The sequence below is a fragment of the Salvia miltiorrhiza genome, chromosome 3, assembly GCF_028751815.1.
Source record: "Salvia miltiorrhiza cultivar Shanhuang (shh) chromosome 3, IMPLAD_Smil_shh, whole genome shotgun sequence".
NCBI classification, from domain to species: Eukaryota; Viridiplantae; Streptophyta; class Magnoliopsida; order Lamiales; family Lamiaceae; genus Salvia; species Salvia miltiorrhiza.
Genome location: NC_080389.1, coordinates 9,813,076 through 9,826,748, shown reverse-complemented (window position 1 = coordinate 9,826,748; position 13,673 = coordinate 9,813,076). Strand labels below are relative to the sequence as shown.

At 35.9% G+C, this 13,673-nt stretch overlaps 2 protein-coding genes across 2 annotated transcripts; one reads left to right on the top strand and one right to left on the bottom strand.

Annotated features, from left to right (window-relative positions):
• Positions 1 to 1,061: 1,061 nt before the first annotated feature.
• On the bottom strand, positions 1,062 to 6,010 carry LOC131018289 (putative late blight resistance protein homolog R1B-14). The gene is made up of 3 exons (XM_057947015.1): positions 5,930 to 6,010; positions 2,186 to 5,853; positions 1,062 to 1,537 (listed from the first exon to the last, which is right to left on the bottom strand). The coding sequence occupies exons 1-2, from the start codon at positions 6,008 to 6,010 to the stop codon at positions 3,346 to 3,348; spliced, it is 2,589 nt and encodes an 862-aa protein (XP_057802998.1). The 3' UTR covers positions 1,062 to 1,537; positions 2,186 to 3,345.
• A 1,301-nt stretch (positions 6,011 to 7,311) lies between these two features.
• On the top strand, positions 7,312 to 12,935 carry LOC131017455 (protein LUTEIN DEFICIENT 5, chloroplastic). Its single transcript, XM_057946211.1, has 16 exons — positions 7,312 to 7,642; positions 7,724 to 7,880; positions 8,185 to 8,398; positions 8,478 to 8,549; positions 8,682 to 8,792; positions 8,981 to 9,172; positions 9,285 to 9,446; positions 9,567 to 9,662; positions 9,748 to 9,849; positions 10,434 to 10,466; positions 10,571 to 10,651; positions 10,750 to 10,832; positions 11,455 to 11,586; positions 11,958 to 12,018; positions 12,163 to 12,228; positions 12,517 to 12,935. The coding sequence occupies exons 1-16, from the start codon at positions 7,543 to 7,545 to the stop codon at positions 12,691 to 12,693; spliced, it is 1,839 nt and encodes a 612-aa protein (XP_057802194.1). The 5' UTR covers positions 7,312 to 7,542; the 3' UTR covers positions 12,694 to 12,935.
• The last annotated feature ends 738 nt before the right edge of the window (positions 12,936 to 13,673 follow it).

Below are 13,673 nucleotides of genomic sequence, written 5' to 3'. Positions count from 1 at the left end.
AGATATTTTTATATTGTTGCTTGGGTTAATATCATATTCTATCTCAACCTTTCGTTTTACTTTTTTATGTCTATTCCAACTTTTAAAATTTATCTATTTTATTCTCAAGTTAATATTGAGGATTTTTTAAATTCAAAATTTATCAAAGGCTCTTGAAGCTCATGTTCCGGATTTGTCTGATCACATTTTCAATTTTAGCTTAGGACATTCGGTAACAAAATAATTGAATAAGAATTTTTTTGGAATGGAGAAACATACGTTCGACAATAATAATTGAAAATAGGAGTAACCTATATCATGGTCTTCAAACTACATCAATCAATTTTGAGTTCAAAGTTCTCTATATTGTTATGAGGATTGATTTGATACGGATAATGATGAAATCAGCTAGGGATTCCATTTTATTAAGGAAAGCCCAAATAAGGTGTTTCAGGCCCATTTAAGGCCCAAATATATAAACTATAAACAGACACAATTATAAATAAATTAATATATTCAATTTATTTTAATATTATTGCAAGTTTAAAGTCACGCTTGACAGATCTAGCTACTACAAAACCAGGTTTATTAGAGTTGAGTAATATAAGCATTTGTTTTTGTCAAGTAAAAACGCTTCTTCAAATTACATTGAAGAATAAAAAAAAATGGTTCTTGCACGAATGCATGTATTGATTCATCCAAGTAGAAATTTATTCGAAAATGAAACATATATTCTAATAATCAATACTACTTCTTCCCTTATTGTATTTGACATCTAATGTGAATGGTTAGTTTTTATGCATCTTGATTTTTTTTCAAACGAAGTATGTTTTTATGTTGAATGGATGAGATCCAATGTTTTAACTAATAAAAATGAAATTAAATGATAAAAAATAATTATATACCTTAATCAGGTGGAATAAACACTAATTAATAATAATTGATGAAAAAAAAATGGAAGTCTTGGGACATAAAATTTGGTATAGTGGATCTTAAGTGGTATTGAATACTTTCTACCAAAAATTCACTCATCGTATAGAACTAACCAATTACTTCATAGCAAAAGCTATTCATCATCGATCGAAACATACAGCCAATAATTCAATTATTTTATCAATCGTATATTATCATTCAAATCAAACACCTCTTTACAATTTTTCACTATCACAATGGACGAGGAGTAAAATAGCAGCCTTGCCTTAGTGGGCTAAAGCCCAATAAAAACCATAAAAGAAAAGGCCCAAGTCTAAGAATGAAAAAGAGAGCCCAACCCTATCATTTCTCTCTCTCTCTCTCTCTTTTCTTACGCATAGAGAGATTGAGAGACACAGCTTCCTTCTCCGGCGACACTAGTGCTCCCCTCTCCTTCAGTGGTCTCCCATCTCTGGATAACTCCTCCGGGCTTGTTTTGTAGACTTTGACGAGGATCAAAGTTTTGGGCTGCTTTCCTCAGGGCGAATCTCCAGCTGCTCTCTTCTCAATTTCACGATGAAGATTTGTAAATCGGTAGCTCTCTTCCTTTTTATCTCTAATTCGTTGATACAGCTTTGACCTGCCTCTAACAACAAGCATTCAACAAGTTAATGTTAAGCCCAGGTTTGGTTGGTTGTTTTTAGAGGTTGGAAAGAGAATCAAGTAATTGAATCAATTACTTGTTGTTTGATTTGGGTAATGAGATAATCATTACCCTTACTTGAGAGTAATCCAATCACTCAATTCGTTACCCCTCAAAATAGAGGGGAAACAAAAGAAAGGGAATCCCTCACTAATGTTTCATTTCTATCGTTAAACCAAACACTCAATAAATGTAATAGTTATTGTTACCATTCCACTCCTTTATTTGATTCCATTTCCTTTCCATTCCTCTACTTGAATCAAACGAGCACTAAGTGTTAATCATGTGAAGTATTTGATTTTATTACTACATCACACGGACTTGAGTGACAAAGTATTCAATCTGTGTAAAGAAACAACTAATGCATACAATAAGTAATGTAAGTTGGTATCTAAATTGGTAGATGCCTCCAATTTTAGTGTTTTGAACTTGTGAAAGAGTGATACACCCTTTTCGAAAATGGAAAAAAAAAATGAAGAAAAAAAGGAGAGATTTAAATCCCTCATTTTCTCATGACTCCATCCTTATATCTATAAGGAGCAGTTTCAAAACAATGGCACCCAAATTATTCAAATTTTACAACTCTCTAACCTGAAAAAGGAGCAGACATGGTATATATATATTGTCAGCAGAGCAGCTTAATTATCAGGAACGCTTCACACGAACTTGAAAGCTATCATTTCCAGAAACCTGTTGTTTGTTTTCTATCCATTTTGCTGATCTCAAAAGACTTCTAGAAGACTTATCATCTACTGAGTTGAACAGTTACATGCAACAACCACCTAATTAGTCAGCTAACCATCTCTGAGAGCATCACATGGAAAGAATGAATCTAGTTTCCACAATTAAATCAGAGAGAAACAGAGGAGAGAGAGAGAGAGAGCAGAGGCTGAGCTCCTGTGCATTCCTGATTATGTTTCTGAAACTTTCTAGCTAATGCAATTACAGTCACAGATGAAATATACCAAGGGACAGCAACATGAGCAAACTAATGGGCAACGAAATAAAACAATATACTTAACTTGGCTGGAACTTGAAACTGACTCTTTTCTTGACCTTAAAACCAAGTTTTCCAGACATAGGATTTATTTGAACGGTCTATTTTAGATATGAATTTAATGAATAGGTGATATGATCATTTACACACAAACAAATACTACTTTCAGAAATAGAGTATAAAATTATTTAAGGCCACTATTTTAAAGCAATTTGCAAAAATAGATCAATATTTTTCGATATTACATAAATAGGCCAATTATTTTAAATGTTGGCATCCGTGAACCACATTTAAACCCAAACAGGCTATTTTGGGTCACTTGACCCAAAAATATGGCCTATAAAGGCCGAATTGGGCCCAAATGTGGTATAAGAACACCAACAATTAAAATACTTGGCCTATTTTTGCAAATTCGAAAAATATTGGCCTATTCTTGCAAGTTTGAAAAATATTGACCTATTTTTGCACATCTCCCTAAGATAGTGGACTTAAATAATTTTAAACTCTTCAGAAATATATCTAAATCGGTAACTATCTTCCCTTTTATCTCTAATTCGTTGATACAGCTTTGACTATTTCTATATCCACATTCAGCTGTCGGAAATACAACAAAGCATATTGGAAAAGAAGGAGAAGAGTCATGAATTTGCTCAAACAAACATTTCTAGTTTCGAAATAAAGGCACCCAAATTATTCAAATTTTACAAATCTCTAACCTGAAAAGGAGTATCTATATTGTCAGGAGAGCATCTTATCAGGAACACTTCTCACGAACTTGAAAGCTTTCATATCCAAACTTCTGCCGGTCCTCTTCCATCCATTTTGCCGTTCTCAAAAGATATTCGGACGACTTACCGTCAACCTCAACCTCAATCAGTTTAAGTGTTAGAATGTGTCCAACATTAGTTGGAATTCCACGTAGACTGCGACACTGACGAAGCATTAAGCACTCGAGTCTCGGGAAGTGGCTAGCTTCAGTCGTCCAATCAACCAAATATGACCTGTCGATTAGCAGATATCTCAGTTCACGAAATTGTCCCTTAGATGTTTTCCAGTAGCTGTCATGGCAAGCATAGTTTCTTAGCTTCAGCACTTGAAGATGTGGTAATGAACCAATGATGGTCATATCACTCCAAGGAAGCTTCCAACCACTCAAGGTTAACCTTCTCAATTGCAGAGGAAAGTTTAGACCTCCAAGTCTCTTATTAGCTTGTCTAAATGAAATCCATCCAAGTTCATCATGTTGTGTAGATGAAAAATCTTCATGTTGCTTCTCCAATTTCAATTTCTCAAGTCGACATAGTTGTTTAAGATTGTCAAGGCAATAGCTCGCATCCACGTCAAACTTCACCTTGGAGTAGCATATTCCCAGCTTTTTAATGTTTGGAATCATTTCCACCATTCTTTTACTCCACACCAAGTCCATTGCCAGCGAAAGTGCCTGCAGGTTCTCAAGGGGACTTTTTTCCCCTTCAGGGTTGGGTAAGGGTTGAAATGAGAAGGCAATAAGATGTTTTAACTGCTGCAACCCCCAAATCTCTATGGGCAAAAGAACCTCAGATCTATAAATAATTAAAGTCTGAAGATTCTGAAGTTTTGATATGGCTGAAGGAACAATACTACTGGGAATGTTGGAAGCAAGGTAAGTTAAATGAACCAGATCGAACACTTGACCTGGCTCCCAATCCCAATGATCGTTTCTACGTAAAACATGAAGGACCCTCAGCGAACTAAACTTCTCTACAACGCCTATGGATTTGTACCCTTTCTTTGGAATACATACTATGGTGCGGATGTGTGAGCTATGCACATAGTTTTTTAGATGTAGATCGTAGAAACTAAAACTTATGCTGTGATGATCTTTTATGAGACGTGGAACAAAATGCCTTCGCAGGATGGGAGTAGGTAAGTAATCCATAACAGGAAGAATCACCTTCTCTTTCGCAGCCTGCCTTACACAAAATTCCCGCACAATATCATGAAGGCTGCAACTCTTTAATTTCCCATCAGACTTCCTGTTAGTGACCAAAACTAGACTTTTGTCAACAAGATCCTCCAAACAATCCTCCCCTTCCTCTTCCAAGCTTTTAGATTCATCTAAATGTTTTAAAAAACCTTCAACTATCCAAAGGTTAATAAGTTCTGAGGCACGAATCTCATAATCTTCTGGAAAGCCAGCCATATATAAGAAACATTTCTCGGAATGATTGGGTAAATGGGTATAACTCGAACAAATTATTGTATCAAGCTGCGTGTTGTTTGCAGCAATTTGCTTCCATGAGTCTCGAGTATGAATCTTAATCTTAGATAGAAGTCCTGCCGCCACCACGATTGAAAGGGGCAACCCTCCACAATTTTTAGCAATTTTGAACCCAATGCCTTCTAATTCAATAGGAATGTCTTTATCTCCGAACACCTTCTGCTTTAGCAAATTCCAACTATGAGGCGCATCCAACAGACTCATAGTACGAATGAAGCTAGAGGAGTTGACATAAGCAGCCACATCCTGCAGCCTTGTGGTGACTATGATCCGACTGCCATTACCGGCATCAGGAAACAACATCTTTACATCATCCCAAGCTTTCTTACTCCATATGTCGTCCATTACAATAAGATATCTGATATACTTGTACTCTAAGTATTTGCGAATTAAGGACTCCGTAGGAATTTCGCTTTCAACATCTCTATATATTGCTCTTAATCCTGAAATTCCTTTCATGGAAGCTAGCAAATTTAGAACAATACGTTCTACACTATGATCTTGTGATATTGTGACCCAAGCGCAGATGTGAAAATGTTTCATAACGGATGCATCATCGTAAACAATTTTAACAAGCGTGGTCTTACCAATGTCTCCTCTTCCAACAATTGGTAGGACCTGTAGTTTGGATGATCCCTCCAGAAGCCAATCCTTGATCACTTCCACATCTTCTTCAAAACCAACCACGCCGTCATCTTTGCTGCTTGTGATTGCTGATCTTGATGATGAACTAACATCTGCATAATCAGTTATGCTGCTGATTGAGCTCTTCTTAGCCTTGATGTAATCCGCCACGTCTCCAACGGTTGACTCCAGACTGCTGACTGAGCCCTTACCCTTGATGCAATCCACCACATCTCCGACGACTGACTCCAGCCGTGCTGCTAATTCCCTCAGCCTGTTTGCAAGTCTGACCTCCGGCTTTACGGGTCCACGATATGAAATATTTTCTTCACAGAAGAGATATTCAATAATCTCATGTGTCTTACTTGCTGATTCTTTCTTTGTTTGGATAATGTTTGAGATTCCATTGCAACACAATAGATTGGTCGCGGATGGATATGATTTGTAGTTTTACAGAATGAGTGAGGAGATTATCACGGCGCTCTAGGATTTGATGCAAGGTTTGTTGCAGGTTATCAAGAGCTTCATAAGCCATCTCGATTCTGCACAAATGATTTGTCAAACCTCTGAGTTGTGAATTGTGAGTTGTTTGATCTGTTCAATATTAATTTATCAATGCAAAACCGAGTGATTCAATCACCATTTCTTTGAATATTCTTTTCATTTCTCTGACCAGGTTTACCAGCTTGATTAATTCTAAAATAACACAATTTGGATTGGTGGAGGGAGCGTTGCTGAGCGATTGAAATATTAAAAATGATTGTCTTTGGTGGTTTAATTTATTTAAGGGATAATTACATTTTATGGCCCCACCTTTAATCCGACATTTTATGGCCCCACCTTTAATTCGAATGGTAAAAGTGGTACTTCCTCCGTCCACAAAATTTATGTCACATTGTTAATACGTTTAATCCGAATGGTAAAAGTGGTACGTACTTCCTCCTAAATACGTTTAACCTGAAAATAATTTCTTCGTCTAGCCAACCTTTTAAGCTACGAACTGGGAAACAAAATATAGCTCTATGCGAAAAGAAGTAAAAATTTCATATACTAATGCTTTCTTTGAAATCAACGTGGGGTAAGAATGATTCCCTATTTATATTAGTTATAGGGGAATTTTTGATAAACATGAAATTTGTTTATATGAATCTGTTTTGTTATGGATGAGTACAAATATTAATTTATATAATTATAGATTAATTAGATTAATATATAATTATAGGCATGAGAGGGAGACAACAACATTAAATGTTGTGGAAGAAGTATACGGCTGCTTTTTGCATTTTCAACTATTATAGATTAATTATATAGATTTATGGGCTAAGTTGCAATTTTTCTTTACCTAACCTTTGACTTCTCAATAGTAGCTAGCAGCCAACACAATCTTTACATTGTGTTTCTTCAATAATTGTGGCTGATGTTTGACTAACAAGAAGAAATAGTTGAGTGAATTAAGAGCGAAGAAAAAATTATTTAGTATATTGATAGTGGTGAAAAAATATTATAATTAGTATTGGAATTAGTGAAAAAATACAAAAAAAAATAAGAGTAAATGAAGCATTATAATTTGTAGGCTATAGTTAAAAAATAAGTAGAATTTTTTTTAATGAAGTTGAGCGTTCGTCATATGATATTGAGAAACTGACAGTCCAAAATCAAAGGATGAAGAGACAAATTTGTTAGAGGTCATATGATATGAGACTATTTTGCTACTTCTCTTAAGAAAAAATAGAAAATTCTTTCGTGGAAGCATAAAATTTTGATAACGATAAATAAAATAAAATTAAAAATTTAATGAAAGTATCACTCGCAATGTTAATAGCGCCAAACAACAGTAGATTCCTCCGTTTGTTCGTTAGCAGTTGGGTGGCCTAATATTACTAACGCCACCCCGATATTGATATCGACAGATCATCGTGCTATTTTCTAAGTAGTACATAACGCATCGCGTATTGTACAGTCTGCCTGGCATTAGAGAATCTTTCTCAGCAGTTGTGGCAGACTGCCGACTTACAGTTAACTTATCGTCTTCGTCTCTCCTATCGCCTTTCTCTCTCTAAAACAACAATGTCTGCGAGTCTATCCTTCCATCAATTCTCGCCGCATACGTTTCAGACGAGAGACTGGAGGAGGAGATTCAACCCAGCTGTTAATTTGAAGTTCAATGGTACGATTCATGAGGCGTAATGTAGAACTGGATTGGTTGTTTTCGTGTTTATTGTTTGGTGAATCTAGATTGCATTTGCAGGGAATTCTATGGTTAGCTGCTCGTTGTCGGGTAATGGGAGAGGAGGAGGGCCCGGAGATGATGCGGTGAAAGATGTGGAGAGGCTTTTGGAAGAGAAGCGGCGGGCGGAGCTCTCGGCGCGAATAGCATCCGGCGAATTTACAGTTGAGAAGCCAAGGTACAAATGTGGATTTTAGGGTTTGCGCTATGTGCTTTATTTGTTGTACCATTGGAAAAGGATTGGAGCTTTTAGAATTGGGGATTTTGTGATTTTGCTCTGTACTTGTTACCCTAGAAGTGATTTGTGATTCAAATCTTCAAAGCGAATGATTACAATTTAGATTACAATCAACGGAAACATTATATGATTTTCATTTATACTGCAGTTATGAATGTGAATTATAAGAGATTGTGTTATGCTATTATTTTCTTGTTTCATACTTTTTCCGGATAGTAAATTGCATGTTTGTTGTGGATGATAGCTTTCAATCGAAACTCAAAGATGGTTTGTCGAAATTGGGCTTGCCTAAAGAGATAGTTGAGTTCATAGTCAATGTCATCGGTGGTTCAGGGGATCTGAAGATTCCAGAGGCTAGAGGTTCGATTGCTGCCATCAGAGACGAACCCTTTTTCATTCCCTTGTACGAGCTTTACCTTACTTATGGTGGTATTTTTAGACTAACATTTGGTCCTAAGGTTAGCTTCAGCTCAATTAGTGCTTGATTTCCTTCAAATTTGTGCTTTGCCGAGTAACTGTTGTGGGGTTCTATTGCAGTCCTTTCTAATAGTATCAGATCCTTCAATCGCCAAACATATATTGAAAGACAATCCAAAATCTTATTCAAAGGTATTGCATTTGCAGATATGAGCTATTTCTGCTTCGTTTCTTGTCTACTCGTGAACATTTTGATTTCAGAATCTATTTGTGAACTGAATTAAGTTCGTACTTTGAAAATCAGTTTCTTTGATTTTCTACCAGGGAATTTTAGCTGAAATTTTAGACTTTGTAATGGGGAAAGGACTTATACCTGCTGATGGGGAAATATGGCGTGTTAGAAGACGTGCTATAGTGCCTGCGCTGCATCAGAAGGTAGTACAAAGATGGTGCAACCATTGTACTCCCCCTCCCCAACCCCCAAAAAAGAAGAAAAAAACAAGAAAGAATAAAAGATAAATATGATCTGTAATGGGCTCATGAGCTATCCTGCTTTATGTAATGCTAGTATATATGTTAATGCAAGTTATGTAACTGATATCACTATACATTGTTCCTCTTAGTTTGTGGCTGCAATGTTTAGCCTGTTTGGAGATGCAACTGATAGACTATGCAAAAAGCTTGATACTGCTGCATCTGATGGTGAGGATGTGGAGATGGAGTCCCTTTTTTCCCGTTTGACATTAGATATCATTGGGAAAGCTGTATTCAATTATGATTTCGACTCTTTAAGCATTGATACTGGAATTGTTGAGGTATCAGCTTGGCACCTCTGAATTCTTTCTTTCTTAAGTTAATACTGTTTAGCTGATCACTTACCGCTATTTTATGTTAAATCAGCTCTGATGCTCGCCGTCTTTGCTACAGGCTGTTTACACTGTTTTACGAGAAGCAGAGGACAGAAGTGTCGCGCCAATTCCTTTTTGGGAGATTCCTATATGGAAAGATATTTCGCCAAAGTTGAAGAAGGTTAATACTGCTCTGAAGCTAGTGAACGAAACATTAGACAATCTGATTGCAATTTGTAAGGTAAAGTTTATTTGTCTATTACTGATGCTTGTTTCATGCTCTTCTTTCATTTTCTATGTTATTGCTAATCTGGAATAATTTTTTTACTTTTCTTGACCTATGCTTATTGTACTTTTTCAGAAAATTGTAGATGAAGAAGAATTGCAGTTCCATGAGGAGTACATGAACGAACGAGATCCTAGTATTCTTCATTTCCTATTAGCATCCGGGGATGATGTACGGAATTGGTTCATCTCTTCTGTATATTTTTAGATATATCACATGAATTTTCTGGTAAGATCCTCATGCGGATAATCCATAGGTTTCAAGCAAACAACTCCGTGATGATCTAATGACAATGCTCATAGCTGGACATGAAACATCTGCAGCTGTGCTGACATGGACATTTTATCTTCTTTCACAGGTATTAACGATGACTGCCCACTGTTTAAATCTCCTCATCATCCAAAAGGGGCACGTGATTTACATTTCTTTTCTTTCACTAACTTATCATTCTTTGGTCATTTGGACCATTGCGTATGTAGAATCACAACAAAATGCCGTTCTAGGATTTCGAAATGAAAGAAAAAAATCGATGAGAGATATGCTATTAACTAGGCGCTTGTAAACATAGAAGCAAGAAAGTATTTTAATGTGTGCATGTGTTGACCAAGCGGTAGAGTGGTTAATGCCTAAGGCCAAAGGACATGGGTTCGAGTCTACCGTGGCGCGGTCTTTAAATTTATTTATTTAATACTGTTAATCTATCAAAAAATAAATAAAAAAAAGTATTTCAACTCCCAGAATGTTATTGCCTTTAAATGTGTATATAACTGAAATATATGGGGTTGTATATATAAACTTTCTATGATATTGGATTAGACGGTACACTATCCTATTAAGTTCTAATAATTATGAATTATCTTCTGTTCTTGATAAATACCAAATGTTGTAAAGTAATACGATTCTAACTATGCATTTCTGTCTTAACTGTTTTATAACTTCTAGGAGCCTAGTGTGATGGCCAAGCTTCGAAATGAGGTTTGTCTCTTTGTCCATTGCACCTCTGTCTCTAAGTCTGAGGCATTCCAACCCCCATATATATGATCACTTCAATTGATGTTATCTTTGAAACTGCTATGTAGGTCGATTCAGTTCTAGGTGATCGATTTCCAACTGTTGAAGACATGAAGAAGCTCAAATATACGACTAGAGTTATCAATGAAGTGAGTAATGCCCTTACAACAAAATGTTTGTTGGAAGCTATCTCTGCATTTCTCATCTCTCAATTTTAACTTCTTTTACATCTTTCCAACTTTCGCAGTCGTTGAGACTCTATCCACAGCCTCCTGTTTTGATTCGTCGTTCCCTTGGTGATGACATACTTGGGAAGTACCCGATTAAAAAGTTAGTTCTGAATAACCACGAAATATATTATGAGATATATGTTACTTTGAAAAGTTTCCATTTAAACTACAAGAGTGAACAGTGAACTGTTATGTAACTGAGCTTGACCTTACAGAATAACATATTGGAAACTTATCGACTGAGAAAATATTCAAGTTCATTGTTTTGAATTATACCTAGAAGTGGTCAGCCATGGGCCGGGTTAGACCTAGGAACAGGTCAATGGGCTTTTAGTATAACGGTCGGAGCGATTCCTAACATCAGAATCGTGGGCCCGGTCGACCTGTGGACCCACCAGCTTTTGAAATCGTTTTGTACAAAATTTTACAGTTTGTGTTTAAATAGATACAAACTCTCAACTGAATAGCCAAATTCGAAGCGTGGGATCTGAACTACTGGGTCATTAATCTGTAATCATAATCTGCCATATGGGGGCTGGTTAGGCTTCGTCGAATCCTGACCCGTCAAACTGATGGTCCAAATGGTGAACCGGGGGCATGGAACCGTGGTGTCAGACTATCTAGAATGAGTGTGTCGTATTATCTGTTGTTGAACTATGAAATCGCCAATTTTTGTTTAGATAGACCTTCTCTCTTTTTATATAACGGAGTTGGCGTTGCAGGGGTGAAGATATATTCATATCCGTGTGGAATCTGCACCGATCCCCTCATCATTGGGAGGAAGCTGACAAATTCAATCCCGAAAGATGGCCTTTAGATGGCCCGAATCCAAATGAGACAAACCAGAATTTCAGGTCTGAATCCTCAGCTACTGATTTTATCTCCAAATCTAAAATGATTTTTGTTTTCTGATTCATTTGTCACTAATGGATGAGCTCAAATTCAATTATCTACTCCAAAATCGAACCCTAAATAGTTTTCAAGCCCTTCTGGCTGGTTATTTGGTTTATGGTAACTCACATTGTAATCTTCTGAAGATATTATAATCCATCTCGGTTTTATACTATCAAAAACCAAGAATTCAGTCGGCTGCTAGACAGAACAGCACGAAGAAAAATGAGAAGAACTTATTCAAATATTAACATGTCATGGAATTTCATTCCCAACTAATAGTCAGATATCCCAAACATTCGTCAGCTAATGTGAGGAAACTTTTCTGTTACAGCTACTTGCCATTTGGGGGAGGGCCAAGAAAGTGTATCGGAGACATGTTTGCGACATTCGAGGTAAACTATCTTTAAATAGTTATCTGGATATTCTTCAATGTATATTTCACAAAGTTACATTCCACTAGGCTAATCTTGATTACTTTGATGGTGATATATAGTCACCGTGACGTTAATAGAGCAACTATCTTCTTCGATTTGCAGACTGTTGTAGCAGTCGCCATGCTTGTCCGTAGATTTGATTTCCAACTCGCGCTCAGTGCCCCTCCTGTAAGTAATCTCCAAAAATCACAGCTAATCGCGCTTCATCTACACAAATGCTATGTGAAAGTTGTCTGATTATACAATTAGGGGGTGTTTACTCTTGACGATTAGCTTAGTTAGATAAAACTAGTAAGGCTAATCCCTTGTTTACTAAATTGATCGAATACACGAAAATAATATAGCCTAGTCTACCACGTACTTTGATGGCTTGGACATTTCTTGAACTTAGTTGGATCGTCTAATCAGTCAGATGCTTATAACTCAAAGTAAACGCCCCCTTATTGCTCTTTGCAGGTCAAGATGACTACTGGCGCGACAATCCACACCACAGAGGGCCTAAAAATGACAGTTACGCGAAGGCAACGAGCTCCTGTGATTCCGAACCTGGAGGTTTCGACTATGAATGTGGACTCATCACTAAACATTCAAGAGGCAGATCAGAAAGATGAGGTCTCTTCTGCAATTTCTTAATTGGTCATGCTATAAAGCAGATCAAATTATTAGAGGGGCGAATAGATAAATTATAGTGGAGTTGCAGTTGCTACTCCAAACTCTATATACAAATTTATAGTGTTGTAATGTGAAGTATTCCTCGAAAAAGGAAAATTGCTACTTCTAGGAGCTTTGTGTATTTACACTTGCTCATTAATTACGCAACATGTGTACATGCATTTTTTTAGTTACTACTGAATCTATTTCATTTCAATTGATCACATGCGACTTTATTTTAGGTAATTTATTCTGAAGAGGTTTGAAAGAGGAAAAATGGTGTGCATGTATTGATCTAGTGATATAATAGTTAATGTCTGAGATCAAAGGTCTCGAATTTGAATCTACTGTCAATGTCGCATAGTTTTTTAAATTATTTATTTCTCCAAAAATGAAAAAAAGAAGAAAACAACAAAAAACTTGTGTGAATGTGAGATTCGAGTACACAATTATGCGATTCTTAAAATTATTTGAAATAAACAACGAAAGACTCATCACAGAAAAATAGTAAACAAAATTATTATCATGATGAGTTACTATTTGATCTTTAGTAGAACTATTTAAATGTAAAGTTCTTTCAAACCATAACTAAATAACATTGCAGATAAAGGACATTAATCTGGATTTAAAAACAATTATAAAATACAATGGCAACTATCAAACTTGTCAAACATTGATAATTGCATAACCCTTTTTATTTAGAGGAGGGTATAGTAAATATATACACATAAAATGTTTTTAACTTACCATAAATAAACGAGAGAGAATTAAGTATATTACATAAAACGAGATAATTTCATTTACTTTATATTAATTTTGCCAAAGCGTTTATCTCCTTATATAGATATAAATTAAATTTTGGAGTGCTCAATTTCTTCCTATAAATTTCCTCAAAAAAAAAAAAAAAAGGAACTCTTCCTATAAATTCCCATTGAAAAATTCTATTATACATTTCAACAAAA

Bases quoted from the DNA above. Each gene is read 5' to 3' on its own strand.
- LOC131018289 (XM_057947015.1), bottom strand. From the start codon at position 6,010: ATGGCTTATGAAGCTCTTGATAACCTGCAACAAACCTTGCATCAAATC. The intron at 5,854-5,929 runs GTAAAACTACAA...ATCCAAACAAAG, and splicing joins ATAATCTCCTCACTCATTCT to AAAGAATCAGCAAGTAAGAC.
- LOC131017455 (XM_057946211.1), top strand. From the start codon at position 7,543: ATGTCTGCGAGTCTATCCTTCCATCAATTCTCGCCGCATACGTTTCAG. The intron at 8,793-8,980 runs GTAGTACAAAGA...TGTTCCTCTTAG, and splicing joins TGCCTGCGCTGCATCAGAAG to TTTGTGGCTGCAATGTTTAG. The intron at 10,652-10,749 runs GTGAGTAATGCC...CAACTTTCGCAG, and splicing joins CGACTAGAGTTATCAATGAA to TCGTTGAGACTCTATCCACA.